The sequence below is a fragment of the Chrysochloris asiatica genome, unplaced genomic scaffold (assembly GCF_000296735.1).
Source record: "Chrysochloris asiatica unplaced genomic scaffold, ChrAsi1.0 scaffold00170, whole genome shotgun sequence".
In the NCBI taxonomy this organism is placed as follows: domain Eukaryota; kingdom Metazoa; phylum Chordata; class Mammalia; order Afrosoricida; family Chrysochloridae; genus Chrysochloris; species Chrysochloris asiatica.
Window position 1 is genome coordinate 122,612 of NW_006408688.1, and position 20,284 is coordinate 142,895.

A 20,284-nucleotide genomic window follows, 5' to 3' on the forward strand; every position below is an offset into this window, starting at 1 on the left:
GGTGCTTTCAATATTCTTTTTCAATATCATAATTCAAATGCACTGAGGTGACAGAAAATATCATGGCTAGAGTCAGGAGCATCTTAGTCCTCAAAATTTTTCTTAAATTTTTAAGAAAGAGACATCACTTTTGGGCATAATCTCCTTGCTTTGCAATACACTTTGTCCATCTGTTAACAAGCTTGTGTAGTCCCTTATTTAAAAATGTTTAGGTGGACCTCAAGGTTGGTTTGAACCACAATGTTGGCAGTTTAAACTCACCAGTCACTCCTCAGAAACCCTATACAGGTTGCTATGAATTGGCACCAACCCAATGGCACTTAACATGTTAATGAGGCAGGATTACTGTGGAGTATCCTGAATCACCATCCTTACTCAAGTCCCAGCCTTACTCAAGTCACCACCCTTGTTTGAATCATATATTTATCTTCCAAGAGAGAAGTAGGCAAAGGGAAGGACTTTTATCCAAAAAGAAATGTGAGCAGAGTGTGCCCTTTGTACCTGGGGTCTCTTCTCTGAGAACATCCTAGACCCAGGTAAGAGTGATAACAAGACATATGATCTCCATTGGAAGGAGACAAAGACCTTCCCTAGAACTGGCGCACTGAATTTGGACATCTAGCCTCCTGTACTGAGAAAACAAATGAGTCCTCAAAGTGAGATCTTTGCTCTTTAACACTTTGAAGAGGTCTTTTGCAGTGGATTCACCCAATACAATTATTGTTTGATTTCTTGACTGCTTCTTCCATGAGCACTGATTGTGGATCCACCTGACACTAAGCTTCTGTATTGATTTGTACCTTTAATGGCAATACAAGGGGGCTGCAAAAAGTTTGTGGAGAAATTCCATTGTTTTATTTTCCCATGAACTTTTTGAAGCCACCTGGTACATTGCCTTTTGAAGGATGAAGTTCTGTTAGCCTGATTCTACTTTTCAACCTTGTAACAGGGATTTTAAGTTACAGATTTTTGAAAACTGTTGTAATTGCAAATGTTTTTCTCACTGTTTATGTACGTACACTCTGTGTGTCAAGAACCCAGTGCATTCCCCTGAGATGCAAAGGAGTTGGGCTGCACTTACTGCTGTGTCTTTTGGCATATGCAAAGAACCTTGTTTAGCCTCTGGGAAATGATACTGTATGAACTCAGTCATGAAGAAAAACTGATTCTAATCAAAGTTTCTTTTTCTAAGAACTATCAGGAGTATATTTACCTGTAGTTTAATCCCTGTTGATAAAATCTGAATGCTAGGATACTAATAGGTAAACAATTAAATAGTTCTCCCTCTCAAATAAGGAGCTCTGATAGCGTAGTGGTTACGAGTTGGGCTGCTAACCTCAAGGTCTGCAGTTCGAAACTACCAGCAATTCTATGGGACAAAGATGAGGCTTTCTGCTCCTGTAAAGATTTACAGCCTCTGAAATCCTGTATAGGGTTGCTATGAGTCAGAACCAAATCCACGGCACATCACCACCACCACCACCCTCTCAAATATCTATAATGATGTATTCTTGTTTCTCACATATCTCTATGTGCAAAAATAAAGGCAGAATTAAAAGAACAAATTGTAATAAGCTTAGTTGTGATGAATGAGCAGTCTAATTCTGTTTCAGCTTTTTTAATTAAAAAGACTTATTTAACCTCTGATAGGCTTTTGCCATGACATCAATAAAAGACATCAGCTGACTGCAGGTACAAGTCACAATGGAATAGAAGAGCATTTTAGAAACATAAGGAGAGCTTTTTTTTAAAAGTTGCCTTAGACCTTGTGTAAGGAGCTAGATCTCTCCTATGGCTATCACAAATTCACTTTACAAAATGACGTTCTCCCATGGAGGAACCATCAATGAATCTCTTCTGAGCGCTCAGCATTTACACTGCATTCCATAGTCAGAAGCACAAGTGGGAAGAACCTATATACATTTGGGCCAAATGCATTCTGTTAGTTGAGTCAAGTGTTAAATGAGCCAAATGTAGGAGTTGATGATTAGTAAGTTATTAGCAGTAATAGCACTTAATCCAAATAGATGGTATAAAAATTATAAAGTTTTTTAGTGAAATGGTTTTAATATTTTTAAAAGAATTGAAGTATTGCTATTTTAACACGTAGATGCTCTTTTACTATTACTCTCTCCCCCTCCAAAGAAGAGACAAAATCCAATGTGACTATATTCTTTTGCAGGATGCAAAGAAGTCTAAAAATGAAATTTTGTCAACTTGCTTAATTTAAATGCTTCTGAATAACTTTGGGAAATTTTTTGTTCCCTTTTGACTTACAGAGCTTCTATGCGATCCATGACGGTGAGTCAAAAATTATTTACACTCTGTAGAATTTATTTTAATAAATTTTTAAGAAAGAGAAAGACATCACTTTGGGGCATAATCTCCTTGCTTTGCAATACACTTTGTCCATCTGTTAACAAGCTTGTGTAGTCCCTTATTTTAAAATGTTTTAGGTGGCGCTATGAACCACTAATTCACCACTGTCTAAACGTCTTCATCAGAGGTGAATCTTTGTCCTCAAAGGGCTGCGTTCAGGGGAACAAACAGGTGAAAGTCTGATGGAGCAAGTTCAGGACTATAGGGAAGATGCTTTAACATCTCAAAAAGAAGTTTTTGCGGAGTGTCAACAGTGTGGGCAGAGGTGTGCAGATGTACATTGTCATGCAAGACCACAACATAATTGTATAGCAGTCCTCTGCTTTTAATCTGAAGTTTAGCCTTCAGCTCTTCAGTGAGCATTTAACTGATAGTGTTCCCATACTGGCTAGTGAGGATCCCAGAATATCATAAGCATCATTTTCCAGCTGATGGTTGACTTTTGAACGATTTCTTGGTTGGTAACTGAGGATGTTTCCACTCCATACTTTGCCATTTCCTCTCAGGCTCATAGTCATGAATCCCTATCTCTTCACCAGTAACTTTTACCTACCTTCAAGTATCGGTCCAAATTTGGTTTGCAGATTGTAAATGCTCTTCCATCAGTTGTTTTTGTATCCATCTTGCCCAAACTCTTTGAAACCTAAGTCTGTTATGGGTTATTTCATAGACAGAGCCATGGCTGATTTACATTTGCCCCATAACCTACTGTCACTCGTCTATTCGACAGAATCTTTCTATATGCACATGCAATGTTGTCACCAGCCATGGACAGGTGTTTTAATATAACCAGAGTGTGGACAAGTTTTGATTCACCGTCATAGTTAATGAGGTTCCAATAGGGTTAACCCTTTCATGGTTTTCACTAGCTCCCTTAAATACCCTACAGACTGTTTTGCAAATTAGCCTTTAGACTGTTTGTTTAGTTTGACTTGTGCCTAAATTTTATTGATGGGTGATGATGTTGTTATTACTAGTTGCCATTGAATTGATTCTGACTCATGGTGACCCCTGTTTGACAGCATAGAACTGCTACACGGGGATATTTTGGTTGCAATTGTATTGGAACCAGATGGCCAGGCCTGCTGCCAGGACTGCTAGAAGTGGATTTGAACTGCCAACCTTTAGGTTAGGGGTTGTTCTCAAACCATTTGTGCCATGTAGAGGGTAAAATCAACCTTCTCATTTATATTTCATACCTGAAAAAGGCCACAGAAGAAACTCTAGCTTTATGAAGTACAACTTGAAGGCTAGGTGAGTTGAGTTTTAGAGAAGGAATTTAAGGATCAAACTTCAGCTAGTGGGCCCCAGAGCCATCACTCAAGTATAGCAGGATTCTTTTTACTGATTTATTCCCCTTGTCCCAACAAGACTATAAGCGAGTCATTCTAAACATGAAACTGCCCTCCTTTTCTTTCTTTCTGTTTTTTATTAAGCACTTTTAATTAAATGAGATTCTGTGGTTTACCTCAGAACTTTCTGTTTCTTTTGCTTACTCTCTAAATTTGATTTTGCAGTGTATTTCACATGTTGCTGAGTTCTTTGCATCCCTCTTCAGTTTAGAATACTTACAAATAGGGTAAGTTTACAAGTGTGGATGTTTACTCTGCGAGGGGGTTAGGATCATTCTGGGCATTTCATATGTGTCACAGTATGGAATGAACTCATGAGAAAGGCCTGGTGTTGTCCAGGAGTCCTTTCTTTTGTTCAAACTCTTCCTTAAATTTCCTAAGCTTTCCTTAAAAATTCTCACACTGAGAGCAACACCATACTTTTTTTTTTTTTTTAAATGTGTATGTTCTTCAATGTTAAGCTTGCTTTAAACAAACCTTAGAAGTGTTGTATGCTTCATTTTTCTTCTTGTTACTATGAGTGTAAGTACAAAAAAATATATTTCTACTATGGCTCCAGTTCTTATGTGCATAGGTTTGTTCCAAACAAAATGTGTTTAAAATCTTTTTGAGTAGAGGGCTAACACAAATTTTAACAAAACTCAGACATCTTCCCAGATCATTGAAGCTTTACAACAAGTTTATGAAATGGGTCAAGTGTTTTATGGAAGGCCAGAAAGATCTCAAAGATGAATTCAATACAGTAGTCAGCTTAGAAGGCGCTGTTATTGTTAGGTGCCATCAAGTCATTTCCAATTCATGGTGACCTTATACACAATGAAATGAAACATTGGCTCTGAGTCATCCTCACAATTGTTATATTTGAGTCCATTGTTACTACCACTGTGTCAATTCATCTTGCTGGGGGTCTTCCTCTTTTTTGTTGAACTTTCACTTTTCCAAGAATGTTGTCTTTCTCCATGGACTGGTTCCTCCTGACAATGTGTCCAAAGGATGAGAGATAAAGTCTTGTCATTCTCGCTTCTAAAGAGCATTCTGGCTATATTTCTTTCCAGACAGATTTGTTTGTTCTTCTGGAAGACCATGGTGTTTTCAATATTCTTTTTCAATATCATAATTCAAATGCACTGAGGTGACAGAAAATATCATGGCTAGAGTCAGGAGCATCTTAGTCCTCAAACTGACCCTTGTGCCGAAGGCTATAACAACTGTATTTTGAGATTCCCAAAGGATAACATTGTCCTGATGTGGTGCTGTAGGATAAGCACCGGATTTCCAACCACAAGGTCATCAGTGTAAACCTACCACTGCTTGGAAACTATACACAGGGTCACTGTGGGTCAGAACCAACTAATTGGCACTTAACAATAAAAACAATACTAATCAATTATTTTGAAGGACAAGATGATCACAAGGGTTATTAGGAAGACGTTTTAAGAAAAGTTAAAACTTCAATGGTGAGAAAAAAAAAACAGGAAAGTTGCTCTGAGGAATTTTTTCCCCATTTATGACAACGCACCTGCTCATTTTTCAAGGGTGACAAAGGTGGTCCTACAAGAATTTCATTGGGAAACCTTACTCCATCTACCCTACAATACTAATCTTGCCCCTTCAGATGTCTTTTTGTTCCCCAGACTCAAAGAACATTGAAACGGAGTATGATTTGAGTTCTTTAAGGATGCCAAAACTGCTGTCTTTTCATGGTGTGCATTGAAGAACATCTGTGTTCTTAGGGGAAGGGTTACAGAGATGGAAAGCACAGTCTTTAGATGTATATAGATCTAGATGGAGGCTATGTCAAGAAACAATAGCTTCACATTTTGATAGTTTTGTTTAATGAAGGTTTCTATGATTTCATAGTAATACGTTTTTTTTTCTTTAAAAGCTTTTATTGTGAATTGAGTGACAATTTACGTGGGAGAACATTGGTTTTACACTACTGCTTTTGTATATTGTTTCATTGCAATTATTACAATCCCCTCCATGCATCATCATTTAACAGTATTTACTTCTATTCCCTCTGTTGTTGTTGTTGTTTTGATGTACACAAAAACACTCAGTAATATCTAACCATTTAAACAACCAGAGGGCACATTCTGTGAGCCTGTCTCCTGGCTGCCAGCACACAGCCTTTCTCTTTCCATGAGTCTAGAGCCCTCAGCTGCTCTATCTCTCCATTCCCTCATCTCTGCCTCCATCTCTGGTATTTGCTGCTTATCTGGATAGGGTCCCACATTCCAATTGTGCTCTTTTCTCTTGATTGTCCTAGGGTTCTCTGTTCCTGAAATGAAAGATTAACTACTTCCCCCTTTATGTTACAAAACTCCTACCTTTACAGTTGTGACAGTCACAATTAGTCATGATAACAATTACTCACTATTGAATCAAAAGAATCAAAGCCCCATCTCCTTTCACCAGACCCATCTAGACAAGTTGAAAACTGTTCAGTGGGGATTCTGCCTTCACCCGAACACTCTGAAACTCAACTCCCTCTTGAAAACTTGTAAGCCAGTCACTTCGTGCCTTTATAGGGGCACCCATTTTAGGTAGCCAATGTCTAACTTGCCCATCCCTATCAACCCTGTTTACAGAGAGGATAGGTTCCTTCCCTCTCAGTTGATATTTTGAGCTACTACCTCCATAAATATAGGTCAAATTCATCAAATTGTAGCAATTTACACTTGCTTCCTTAATCAAATTTCTTTATCTTCCTCTAGTCAAGCTCTGGTCATCAAGCCTTCAAAGCTAGGTCAAATGGGTACTATCTGTAAGTTTGGGCATTCTTGTGAGTCTCCCCTGACTTCATATCAGCTGGTTGCTTCACTCTCAGCTTTAGCCCTCTGGGCTGTCAGTGTCTATGGGCTCAGGAGTTACCAAGTCTCCCCAAACTTCAGACCAACCAGTGTTTCCTCTTCTCTCTCTCATCTCAAGGTTGACAGTAGTCATAACAATGCTTTTAGACTTTTACTTGTATTTACATGCTATCATTGAACCAAAGTTTCTTCGGCACTATTTAAACTCAGATAATTATATAAACACCAATAATATGAATTAGGTTTCTAGATGGTACTTTTGGATCAACAGTACTACAACTTGCTATAATAATTTGTTTCCTCAGGGTGTTCAACCTGAATTCAGAATGAGATATGGATGTTTGGGCCATTTTGTAAAAGACTTTATATCCTTGCAAAGGATGTACAGTTTATTCTATAAACTCTGGTAATCAAATGTCAAAAAAGAATTTTGGGGCAAACTGATTGATTGAACTGTCTATATCAGAAAGTTCCCACTTCACTGTTGAGCATAAGCAGAAAAATGAAACTATTAAAGTGCTTACCCAAAGGTTTTGGTATTGGTAGTCATGGATTTGAAAACCTATCTTCCTAGTGCCTTCTTAGTTTTACCCTCTGTGAACCTTTTCGAACCTTCAGTTTCTCATTTGTAGGTGGGGTAATAGCTATCACACAGGATTGTGAGAAGTATGTGGAAAGCATATTAAATGCTTAATATGAAGTCTGGCATGATCAGCTATCATTGTTATTAACTGATGGCAACAAAATAGGCACCACCACAGGCCATATTTTTCAATCTTGAAGTTATGTAGGTTGCTGTTCCTTCCCAAACAGATCCTGAAAGTATAGCCTTGGCACATCATTGGTTTGATTCCTATTTATTGAGCTTATTTTGATCTCAAATCTGAGCTGTATATTCTAGTTTCATCGTCTCCAAAATAACTCACTATCCTTTTTTGTGTGTGTCAGTTTTATCCTCTTTAAATTGGGCTTACAAGGAGGTTTCAAAACAGTCATGGAAAAATTCTATTATCTTTTCATTTGATTTTCCCACAAACTTTTTGAAGCCCTCTCATAAAGATGCTTATCCCTTATTCAGTCTCTCCTCCTGTGAGTGTTATTATAAAAGCATGATAATGAGATCACAGTCATAAGATAGATCATATTCTGCTTATTAATGAAATCTGATCATTCTCAGGTCACCCCTCTCGGTCAATATAGCAAATAATCACACACACGAAAAAGGAAGGAATTACAAGGCATATCCACATTAAGCATTTTCAGTAGAATTGGAAATTATAATGTTTATTAGACAATAAGTGGACATTTTATCAGGGAACAAATTGATGCCGAAGGTTGTAGGCAGCTGTTTTTGATTATTTTCAACATTAGGTCAATTAAATCAGACTCGGGCACAATTCATCCCGTGTGACTTGCCCTCAGATTGCACTGTCTAGATGTTTGCATGCTTGACACAACCTCCTTGCAAAGTTAAATCTACCTCTTTTTATTTTAAACCTTTGCTTATATATTTATATATTTTTGCTCCCCCAAATACTATTTTTTATAATATTTAAAGGCATTGAGCATAAATAAATACATTTCTATTGTGTCTTAAACACCGTCATCTGTTACAATATGAATTGAAGTGGTAGAAGCCATTTGAGGAGAATGTTTTAGTTGGAAATTTCCTTTATGTGAACACAAATGCAACAATCATTGACTGTCATAACCAATAATCAATTTATAATGATCTTTTACTAAAAGTCTGGAGAGGGTCTTCCAATAGGGATTTTGTAAGGTTCAAATAAACCTATTATTTTTTCCACATGGCATTATGTAGGAGTCAGACATTGTTTCTTAAAAAAAAAACCATTGTAGGCCTATTTTATTTTCTTTCTATTGATATGCTGTTGTCATGTGCCAGTAAGTTGGTTCCTACTCATAACAACCCTATATAGGGTTTCTAAGACTGTAAATCTCTATGGGTGCCAAAAACCTCATCTTTCTCCCCAAGAGTAGATCATGGATTCAAACCACAGACCCTAGGGTTAACAGACCAACTCTATCCCATTAGGCCACCAGAGCTTCATTGATAGGTTAATATGTTACAACATTAGAAAAAAAACAGCACCTTAAGTACGGCATAAGGAGCTCTGGTAGCTTAGTGGTTACTAATCGGGCTGCAAACTGCAAGGTCAGCTGTTCGAAACTACCAGCTGTTCAGTGGGAGAAAGATGAGGCTTTCTGCTCCCATAAAGATTTACAGCCTAGGAAACCCTGTACAGGGCCGCTTGAGTCGGAACTGACTCCATGACACATAACAACAACAAGTATGGCATACATTTAGTTCAGTATCATGTTGTTGTTGTTAAGTGCTGTCAAGTCAGTTCCGACTCAATAGCAACCCTGTATAGGATTTCCAAGGAGCGTCTGGTTAGCTTGAACTGTCAACTTTGTAGTTCAAACTGACTTTTCAGTCCAGCACATTAACCCACAGTGTCATACCAAAACTTAGTTTAAGCTGGAGAAATTAGGAATGGATGATAACAACCAGTGGACAATTCTTGCTAAGGAACTGAGGAATAAACTAGAAGTCAAGCATGTCAGTGGGAAAAAGAAGATATAGTCAAATGGATTGTTAGGCTGATTGTGTGGTAAAACATTCTGTCCTATTGAACACAGCACAGAAGGCACACAAATCAAATTTAGCAATGACACAAACTTGATAGATGGGACTGGTGGTTGAAACCAAAAAGGCATTATTCTAGGGATTAGAACTAGACTTCTGTTAATCCCCAATCTTAAAACAATCTCAGTTGCTTCACTTTCAAATATCTATCCTTTAATAACACCTACTTTCTTCACTCAGTTTGGAGAGATTTCAGGCAAATTCTCCCTTACTTTAAATCTACTTATTTTCTTTTATCCTTTCTCGTTAAGTATTTATTTGTATCCTTGATGACATTGCATTTTCAGTTGGTTTCTTATTTGGCCACAGTGGTGGAGGTGAGTGACGAGGGGGAAAAAAAAAAGTAAGTCTTCAGAATTTCCCCTTTTGCCTACATAATGTAAATGTGTGTGTGTGTGTAGTAGGGGCTGTTGCGTGGGGATGGAAATGTTGTTCTATTCTAATTGTGGACCATGGACACTTCATCTTCTCCTTGTTTTTCTTCATTTATTTGACCCACCTTGCCCATATCTTTGTTCATATAATCTATAGCTTCTTAGGATCCATTTCTATTTTCCAAGTGATTTAATGACTGACTTCTTGTTTCTCACTATCATCTTCAATAATGACAAATATTTATGCTGAAGACCTATCAGTATCTTCATTATAAAATGTCCTTAATTCTGTGGATCCCTCTAACCTCTCAGTTTTTTACTAGCAGGACCATCACAATCACACAGACCTATTGTGGTGTGATTGTGATGGTCATGCTAGTAAAACGCATGTGTAAGACTTTGTATTTTGAGATCTCCTTATCTGACAATATTCCACTTTATGCTTTTCCAATTTCTGCATTCTTGAGCTCTTTAACTGCTTGATAAAAGCTACTTTACTTTATGACTGCTGATTCTCTGTGTATCATGAACTATGAGGGTAGCTATCTCATTGAAATGTAGGTATCAATACCTTTTTAATTTCTAGGAGTTCTGGTTTGGCACTGTAGAATAAGGTCAACAGTTCAAACCCATCAGCTACTCCTCAGAAACCCTATACAGGATTGGTATGAGTTGGAACTGACTCAGTGGCATTTAACAACAGCAACAACAAAGATTTCAAGCCAATGTTCAGTTTTATATCTGACAGAAGGTAGTGCTTTGAATGACTCAAGTGACTGTAATTATTTCCTGTTTCTCCCAACTCCCACCTCACCTCAACTAGCATCTTTGAACTTCAGGACTAACTATTGCACCTCCATTTGCTGATGGTGCACATTCAAAATGTTTTGTAGTGCATAGGAGTTGAAACCGACCTGACAGCACTTAACAACAGCAACCTATTTTTTAGAGGCTATATACTAAGTAGAGGGATTGCATGGTAATACAGCGTTTCTATTTCCAACTTTCTGAGAAAGTGCCATACCATTTTCCAGAGTGGTTGCACCATTTTACCGCCCAACCAGCAGTGTAGGAGGTCCTAGTCTCTTCACAAACCTCACCAGTATTGTTTACTGTTTCTTTGGACTTTGCTATTAATCTTGAGGTAAGATAACATCTCATTGTTGTTTTCATTTGCATTTTCTAATGGCTAATGAACATGAGCATTTCCTCGTATCTTTGTTTATTTTGATGTTTCTTATGTTATTCAACATTTTGCCCATTGTTGTTGTCAAGTGCCGTGGAGTCGACTCTGACCCATAGCAACCCTGTATAGGGTTTCCAAGGAGCAGCTGGTGAGCTTGAACCACCGACCTTGCAGTTCAAATGGCTTTTCAGTCTGGCGCATTAACCCACAGTGCCACACCAGGACTTTTGCCCATAGAATCCTTCAATATTACAACCTCAGACTTGAATGTTTTCTTCAGTACTTTCAGCTTGAGAAATGCTGAGTGTTCTTTCCTTTCAGTTTTCTAACTCCAGGTCTTTGCACATTTCATTATAATACTCAGTCTTCTTGAACTGCGCCTTGGAATTTTCTGTTCAGCTCTTTAACTTCATTTCTGCTAGTTGCTTTAGCTTCTCTATATTCAAGAGAAAGGTTCTGGCAGTACTTTTGGTCTTTTTTCCTCTCCTCTCTCTTTAATGATCTTTTGCTTTCTTTATATATGGTGTTCTTGATGTTAACCCACAATTTCTTTGGTCTTTGGTCATTTGTGTTTAATGCATCAAATCTGTTCTGTAGATGGTCTCTAAATTCAGGTGGGATAAAGTCAAGATTGTATTTTGACTCCTTTGGACTTGTTTTAATTTTCTTTTGTTTCAGTCTGAACTTGAATATGAGAAATGACAGTTTTACATTCAGTATCTGGCCTTGTTTTGGTCAATGATATTGAACTTCTCCGTTGTCTCTTCCCACAGATGTAATCAATTTGATTCCTGTGTATTCTGTCTGGTGAGGTCCTATGTTGTTGAAAAAAGGCATTTGCAGTGAATAAGTTGTTGGTCTTGCAAAATTCTATCATGCAATCTCAAGCATCATTTCTACCACCACCATTGTCTTTTCCAACTACTTCCCCTTCCAATTAAAAAAAATTTTTTTTTTTTTTACATATTTTACATTCCAGTCACCAGTAATAATTATGAGGGTGAGTTAAAAATTATCCACACTCTGGTTATAGTTAAATGCCCATCCCTGTCCATGACTGATAACAAAATTGAGTGTGCACATGAACTGATTCTGTTGAATAGACAAGTGACAGTGGATTATGTGGCAAATCATTTGCAAATCAGCCATGGCTCTGCCTATAAAGTAATCCACGACAGACTGGGTTTCTAAAAGTTTGTGCGAGATGGGTATCAAAACAACTCAATGAAGAGCATAAACAGAAGCATTTGGATATCTGAAAACAAAATTTGGACCAATACTTAAAGAAAGATAAAAGTTTCTTTTAAAAAATTGTTACTTGTGATGAGACATGGATTCATCATTATCAGCCTGAGAGGAAATGGCAGACTATGGAATAGAAACATCCTCAATCTCCAGCTGAGAAAAAGTTCAAAAGTCAACCATCAGCTGGAAAATTGATGCTTACAGTTTTCTGGGATTCTCAAGGGCCAGTATTGGAACACCATCAGGAAAAAGTTTCAACAATCAACAGTGCTCATTACAGTGAGATGCTCACTGAAGAGCTGAAGCCTAAACTTCACATTAAACATAGAGGACTGCTACCTTGCATGACAATGCACAGCCCCACACCTCTGCCCATACTGTTGGCATTCTGCAAAAACTTTATTTTGAGATGTTAAAGCATCCTCTCTATCGTCCTGACCTTGCTCAATCAGACTTTTCACCTGTTTGTTTCCCTGAAAGCATCCCTTCGAGGATGAAGACCTCTGATGAAGATGTTTAGACAGCAGTGCATTAGTGGTTCATAGCGCAGCCTAAAACATTTTTAAATAAGGGAATACACAAGCTTGTTAGCAGATGGACAAAGTGTATTGAAAAACAATGAGATTATGCTCCAAAGTAGCATATATATCTATTCTAAAAGTTGATTAAAATTGATGGCCTCCAGCATAACATTGACCATGAGGTTGGCTGCGATATTACGCTGAGGGTCGCAGTGAGTCAGTACTGACTCGATGGCATCTAACAACAACAACAGGGCGATAACTAACACATGGAACACCCAATTCTGGCCAGACACTACCGTAAGCACCTTATACACATCGATTTTATTGGCATAACAGCCCTATAACGTGTTGATATTGCCACCTTTAATGATACAGAAACATTTATGTTTCTAATTACCGGATATATTTTTTATACTCCAGTCCAACATTCATAATTACATGTTATCCAAATTCACTTGATAGTACTGGGTACAATTCTAATTTATTGTCTCTAAAAATGATTTCTCCCCCCAAAACCATTCCTTCTTTTTGTTGGCTGTACCACTATTCCAGAAGTGGAGGCTGAAAATTTTAGCTTTTTCCTTTGACTCTACCTTCTTTTTATATATAATATTCAGTTAGCCAAGAACTTCCTGTTGATACTTATTTTTGTAATCCTTTTCCTATTCATAACTACTGCCATTGTAGTTTTCATCAAATCTTTTCTCTCTAGTGAGTCTTCCTATCATTTAGTTTACACTGCACACTGTCACTAGACTAAATTCTCATATCATGCTCATTAAACTATGTTGTTGTTGTTTAGTGCTGGGGAATTGGTTCCAACTCACAGTGACCATGTATAGGATTTCTAAGGAGATGCTGGTGGCTTTGAACCTCACCATCCAACCTTGCTGTTCAAACCAACATTACTTACAGTCCAGTGCTTATTCTACACCGCCACACCAGGACTCCTCATTAAGCTGTTGTTGTTTAGTGCTGTCAAGTAGGTTCTGACTCATAGTGACTTGTATAGGGTTTCCGAGGAACAGCTGGTGAGCTTGAACTGCTGACTTTGTGATTCAACCTGATCTTGTGGTCCAGTGCCATACCAGGACTCATTACGCTATAGTCCAAATAAGAATAATAACTGCCTTTCCCTTAAATTAAATTTTTTATCCTGGAATTCAGACCTCCAAATTATCAACCTTTCATACTATTTTTAAGCTTCATATTTGTCATTTAGAAGTATCTTTCTTTGGCTCTTTTTTTCCTGCTTCTTTTTTTCTTTCTTAGTCTTAATTTTTTTTTCATTGCTTCTGAAATCTGGTCTTCCCCAGGGTTTAGTTCTTGGCATTCTTCTCAAGCAAAGTATTCTCTATAAGTGATAATATATTACATGTTGTTGTTGTATGCCATCAAGTTAGTTCCAACTCATAGTGACCCTGTACAGGGTATCTGAGAGAGGCTGGTAGGTTTGAACTGCTGACCTAGCAGTTGCTAGTCCAGTGCTCATCCTACTGCACTGCACTAGGGCTTCAGTTATTTGATAGTACACATCTTCTCAAATTCTGTTACAGCTGAAATAATCTATGGTATTTACTTTTGTAAAGATTTTTTTTTTTGCAAAAGATTTCAGAGCTTACTTTTGTAAAGATGTTTTTTCTTCTTTGGAATTCCTTTTCTTAAAAGCCTGTACAGTATCCATGGCTGTGAGCATGGATTCTGGAACAAGAGTACCTGATTTCAAATCCTGTCTTGCTACTCCTTGGCTGTGTGAAGCTTTGGAAAGTTACCTAAACTTTCTGAAACTTAGTTTCTCCATATATAAAATGGGAAGAATAGTGACTGCCTTGTAACTGTTGTTGTGATGACAAATCAGGTATCAATACACAAAAGTACTTAGGATAGATATTGACAAATACTAATGACTTGATAATACTAGTTAGACTTAAAACATTTACTGATGAAGATCAAAGAGCACAGCAGAGTATGGATTACATCTCAATGTAAAGAAAACAAAAATCCTCATCATTGACCCAATAGACAACATCTTTATCAAGGGAGAAAAGATTGAAGTTGTCAAGGACTTCATTCTTCTTGGATCAACTAACTATCAGCACTCATGGAAGCAGCAGTCAAGAAATCAAACAACGTGTTGCATTAGGCAAATCTGCTGCACAAGATCTTTTAAAAGTGTTGAAGAGCAAAGATGTCAGCTTGAAGACTAAGGTGAGCCTGACCCAAGCCATGGTATTTTCAATAACCTTATATGCCTGTGAAAGCTGGATAGTGAATAAGGAAAACTGTAGAATAATTGATGCTTTTGAGTTATGGTGTTGAAGGAAAATATTGAAAGTGCCATGGGCTGCCCATAGAACCAACAGATCTATCTTGAAAGAAGTTCAGCCAGAGTGCTCCTTGGAGGCCAGGATGGCCAAATTTCGTGTCTTATACTTTGGACAATGTCAGGAGGGACCAGTCACTGGAGAAAGATATCATGTTTGGTAAGGTGGAGGATCTGAGAAAAAGAGGAAGTCCCCCAGTGAGATGGATAGGCCAAGTGGCAGCATCAATGAGCTCAAGCGTGGCAACAGTAGCTCAAGCATGGCTCCAGGGTGGCCCAGGACAGGCAGTGTTTCATTCTGCTGTGCATAAGGTTGGTGCCAACTCGATGGCACCTAACAATAACAACAACCATTATTATTAAGGGGCTCTGGTAGCGTAGTGATTACAAGGAGGGCTGCTACCCTCAAGGTCAGCAGTTCGAAACTACCAGCCATTCTGCGGGAGAAAGATTAGGCTTTCTGCTCCCATAAAGATTTACAGCCTCAGAAACCCTGTGCAGGGTCACTATGAGTCAGAACTGACCTCACAGCACACTACCACCACCACCATTTTAATTATTTCAATCAACCTATTTAAACTTGCCTTTTATATTGTTGGTCAGAACTGATCTTTAGAGAAAATAAAACTCAAATGGTATTTTGAGAATTAGATTAAGTAATCATACTCCCTCAAGACTCTAGAAGCAACTAAAATTCCAATTAGCATTAATTCGTCCATTCCTGTTTTGAAAAATTTCGTCTAGTTTTAGCTTGTGCTGTCCTAGATATTGTTTGGTTTTGCAGTCAAACAAGCACATTTGGCCAAGAGTCTTTCATCTTCAGGAAGTTGATAATATTTTTCTGTGGCATGGTGAATTTTATGACTTTCCAAAATTTGAATAGTAAGTATATCAATTGATTTATTCATGTTAAATTTTTGGATTTGATCTAATTATAAGTATAGAGGCAAAATTCAGTAACCATCAAGAGTATCAAAGAATGACTAATAGAGAAGCATTTGTGTGTGTGCTTCAAGTCAGTTGTGACTCATAGCAACCCTGTACAGAGTTTCCAAGAGTGGTTGTTGAGTTTGAACTGCTGACCTTGTGGGCTAGTGCTTATCCTACAGCGCCATACCAGGACTCGTATATGCATTTAGTTTTCTTTTATTTCCCACTTAGTTAGGAGAATTTTGGAGTCCTGGTATGGTGCTGTGAGCTAATGCGTCAGACTGCAAAGTCATTTAAACTGCAAGGCTGGTGGTTCAAGCTCACCAGCTGCTCCTTGGAAACCCTGTACAGGGTCACTATGGGTCAGAATTGACTCAACGGCACATAACAACAACAACAAGAATTTTAGGGCTGTTGTCTGAGCTATGAACTGTATCTGTTGTTGTTAAGTGCTGTGGAGTCAGTTTCAACTCATAGTGACCCTGTATAGGGTTTTCAAGGGGTGGCTGGTGAGTTTGAACTGCTAATCTTGTAGTTCAAATTGACCTTGCGGTTCAAATTGACCAGGACTCTATGAACTGTATCTATATGTAGCTAAATCAAACCATCACATTTTCTTTGCAATATAATTGCATGCACATCACATTAGATAGTGACACTACTTGAATGAGAAGCAGTCAGTGACTTTTATGAAAGCCATCACACACACATACACACACATACACTCTTTCTCACACACACACATGCTCATGCACAAAACCATAACATATCTCAGGTCAGAACAGTTTATTAACATACAATAAAATGGCTTAACGATTCGGCAGTGTTGATCTTTCTTAAATTACTTTCCTGTTTTTAGAAACATATTCAGAAGCAGAAAACAAACTTTAAATTCACAGTCACCTAAAGGCTGAGGTTAACTTGTCATTAGGAGGTTTCAGAGATGAGCCTTAATCTCAGGGGACAGATGTTTTTCTTGTACAAATGACACACCCTTATGTATTGTTCTTCACCACCCCCGCTCAAACTGCTACTCAACCTATGAAACAAATCTCACCATGAGCACAGATAACCCAAAGCTGTAGGTCTCTAATCTCACCGTGGCCATCAGCAGCCAGAAATGAGTTTTTTTTTTTTTTTTTTCTAATCACTCTTCCATCAGTTCTTAGTCGCTCATATAAAGGAGCCTAGAGAGGGGAGGGTTCGTCTTGCTCTTTCTTCAGCACTAGGATTTTGGACAGCAACCCAAACTGACTGCTGATCACACATACCCCTTCCTCTTTCAAGCTCCACCAACACTGCTACTACCCCTCTAGTCCCCCCTGCTGCAGAGAAAGAAAATTACACCGGGATCAATGCAGCCGGCAATGATGATGTTTTCCAGTAAATACTGGGCAAGGAGAGGGTTTTCCCTGGATTCAGCGGTGCCTGAAGAGTTACTTGGCAGCGTAACAGTGAGTATTGAATACCTGGCACACTAGAGAGAGAATCTTCTGGGGTAGCAATCGTCTGTCTTCACCATATGGACATGATGAACACACACCTCAGCTCCCTCCTTTATCCTTTCTCTACCCTCCCTGCTTCCCCTCCTCCCTCCAAAAAGTAAAAGGGGTACAGATCTCTACGTGCTTAAATTCCTTTTCCTCAAAGTTTATAAGTATAAAGTTAAGAAGTTCCTAAAAATTAAAAACAAGAGGAAACCGTATCTTTTATCCACAACCAAAAAAATGTTGAAAGGCCATTTCTAATGAAGAAGAGAGAGAAGAAATTAAATAGATTTACCTGATTCTTACAGTTATTGCTTTTCATATACCCTTTTCCATTCACAAAGCCCCAAAGAATATGTAATGCTTTTTATTCTTGTTTTTTGGAATCAAAGGTTCCTTTCAAAAGTTTTTCTGCATTCCTCATTACTCCTTTTTCTTTTTGCCAGTTTAATTGATGTAGTAATGGAAATAGTACACCACTTTCTTCAATATTTAAAGGTATATATATATATAATACTGACAGAGCCAAAACATAACATTTTGCAGATTTTCACATCCTGATCTGAGGTAATAATTCCTGGATTTAATAAAAATGGCAGGAAATAAAAATATATTCAGATTCCTATGCATTAGAAAAATTGAAAAAATATTAAGTGGTATTCCATTACTTCATTATCAGGGTTTATCATCTAATTTCAATCCATTCTGTATTATGAAGAAAAAGTCTGGTTTAGTATTGTAGCTCAAATAAGTGCCAAGAGGCTTGCACTGTACTGACATATTATTATGGCTAAAGTATTGAAAAGTAGTCACAGAAAGTTTTGTGGAATTATTTCAATCAATTTGCAAAAATGAGGCCTAAATATAAATGGATTACTAACATTTAAATATCAGGAATTTTGGAATTAGATATTACACTGAGGAATTTTGAAGTTATAATGAACTTCTAGAAGGAAAACAAAGAAAACACAGTTATGGTTAATGTAAGACCCTTTCATGTAAAAAATGAGATGTCAGATCTGTGTCCTACATGATGAGGAAGGAGAAGGCAGATGGCGAGAGGACTAAAATATTTGAGCTTTTAATGACTAAACGTACTGACAAATATCAGTGTCTGCATACACTTCTTTCCTTAAGTCATAAATAGTAAAATATTATTTCGGTCCTTTCTATGATGTATACATTTAGTGAGGCAATAGTAACATGCAAACATTACGCCAGTAGTGGATTCAGAGGAAGAAAATAGCAAATCTCTACTCCACAGGTTCCATATCAAGCATGCATTTCTCAGTTTCATGAGGAAGTAGTAGCTTAGTGTGATTGTATTACGTTATCATTTTCCTGAAAGAAAATTCTGTTTGCCCAACTCTGTATTTGCATATGTTGTTGTTGTTAAGTGCTGTTGAGTTGGTCCGGACTCCTAGTAACCTTGTATAGGGTTTCCTAGGAATGGCTAGTAAGTTGGAACTGCTGACCTTGAGGTTCAAACAGACCTTGTAATCTAGTGCTTATCCTACAGCAGCACACCAGGACTACTCAAAAAAACAACATCATAGTTTTGTATTATCTGTCAAATGAAAGTTTCAGCTTTCTGCATTTTTGTTAATGTGATCTGAATTGGTTGGATCTGTCATTTTGATCTTCAGTCAGCAGGACCAAGGTTGTTGTTATAGAGTGACCCTGTATAGGGTTTCCAAGAAGCAATTGGTGGGTTTAAGCCACTGACCTTGAAGTAAGCAGTCCAGTGATTATCCTACAGTGCCACCCCAGAAAGCTATAGGACTAACAACCATTACTTAATCATATATTACAGTATCTTGAATGACTAAACTTTATTAATTAATTTCACTTCTTCAGATTCTGCTGTTTGCCTCTAAGGATTAGTTAACTAGCTAGCTTTCTCTTGTTCTTTTTTCCCCTCTTTTAATTGTACCTGAATTTTAACAACTATTTTTTTTCAGCTATCATATACTGACACAAATGGCCTTAGTTGAATACTCTTCTAGCTTCTGAATTTCTATATGCAAAGTCATATTGACAATGAGGATCTAATTGCAGAAAGTAATGCCATGCATTTATGTGCATGTCTTACAAGACTTTGGAATTAAGTGGATGTTTTGTTTTTAAAATGTTAAGTGAAGCGAAAATTATTATTGTGAAAACTATATACTTGGTCTTATGTTTTATTTTTATAATTTTTATAGTTTCCATATGATACAGCTGGGCTAACAGATCAAATTTAATACTGTAAGATAAACCTAGAATGGTAGGATTATTCTCAAATGGTGCTTATAATAGTCTTATTTTATTTTATTTTTTGCTATTAAAGTGAAACAAATCTGATCCTCCGTTTAATTTCAACCACTAGCTGATAGCATACAGGCTTGGTAATAGTGTCCCAGAGTAAATTAGACCAGTATTTAGGATGGAAAGTCATGAGTGATTTCACCTTGCGTTTGTATGATTGCTGGGGAATATCTGGAAAAAAAATATGAAGGACTCTGGAGTTCTGACTAATCTTTTTTTCTCTTTCTTCTTGAAGCTAAACAAAACTGGCTCTGGCAAAAATGATGACAAGAAAAGTAGTAAGGGGAACAGCAAAAGTGAAGCCGCTACTGAAAGTGGCAAGACGGCCGTCGTATTCTCTTTGAAAAACGAAGTTGGTGGATTGGTAAAAGCTCTGAGACTCTTTCAGGTGAACGTAAACTATCATTACATAACTTTAAAAGTGGTTACAAACCTGTCATCTGTTATGAAATATTACTGAATCAATTTCTGGATAATGTGTTGAAAGGGTCAAGGAACCCAAACGTCATGAGGTTTTACAAGAAGAGTTTGCCTGCTAACAATGAAGTAAGCAGATTCGTGTGAACTATGATTTACAATTTCAGAGTTAGGCTGTTTGGAACTCTGCACACTGTTTCCAGGTGAGGAAGTCAGTAACTAACACCTGCAAATGCAAACACAAAAGGAACCAAGCAGAGTTAAAAAAAAAAAAAA

The 20,284-nt window shown here is 37.5% G+C and overlaps 1 protein-coding gene across 1 annotated transcript in view; it reads left to right on the plus strand.

The window, feature by feature from the left end:
* Positions 1-17,072: 17,072 nt before the first annotated feature.
* The window catches only part of TPH2 (tryptophan hydroxylase 2), a 149,765-nt gene continuing 146,553 nt past the window's right edge, over positions 17,073-20,284 (plus strand). The window contains exons 1-2 of the mRNA XM_006871613.1: positions 17,073-17,251; positions 19,827-19,979. Of these exons, the coding sequence (XP_006871675.1) occupies positions 17,153-17,251; positions 19,827-19,979 (252 nt within the window). The 5' untranslated portion in view covers positions 17,073-17,152. The remainder of the gene's footprint in view (positions 17,252-19,826; positions 19,980-20,284) is intronic.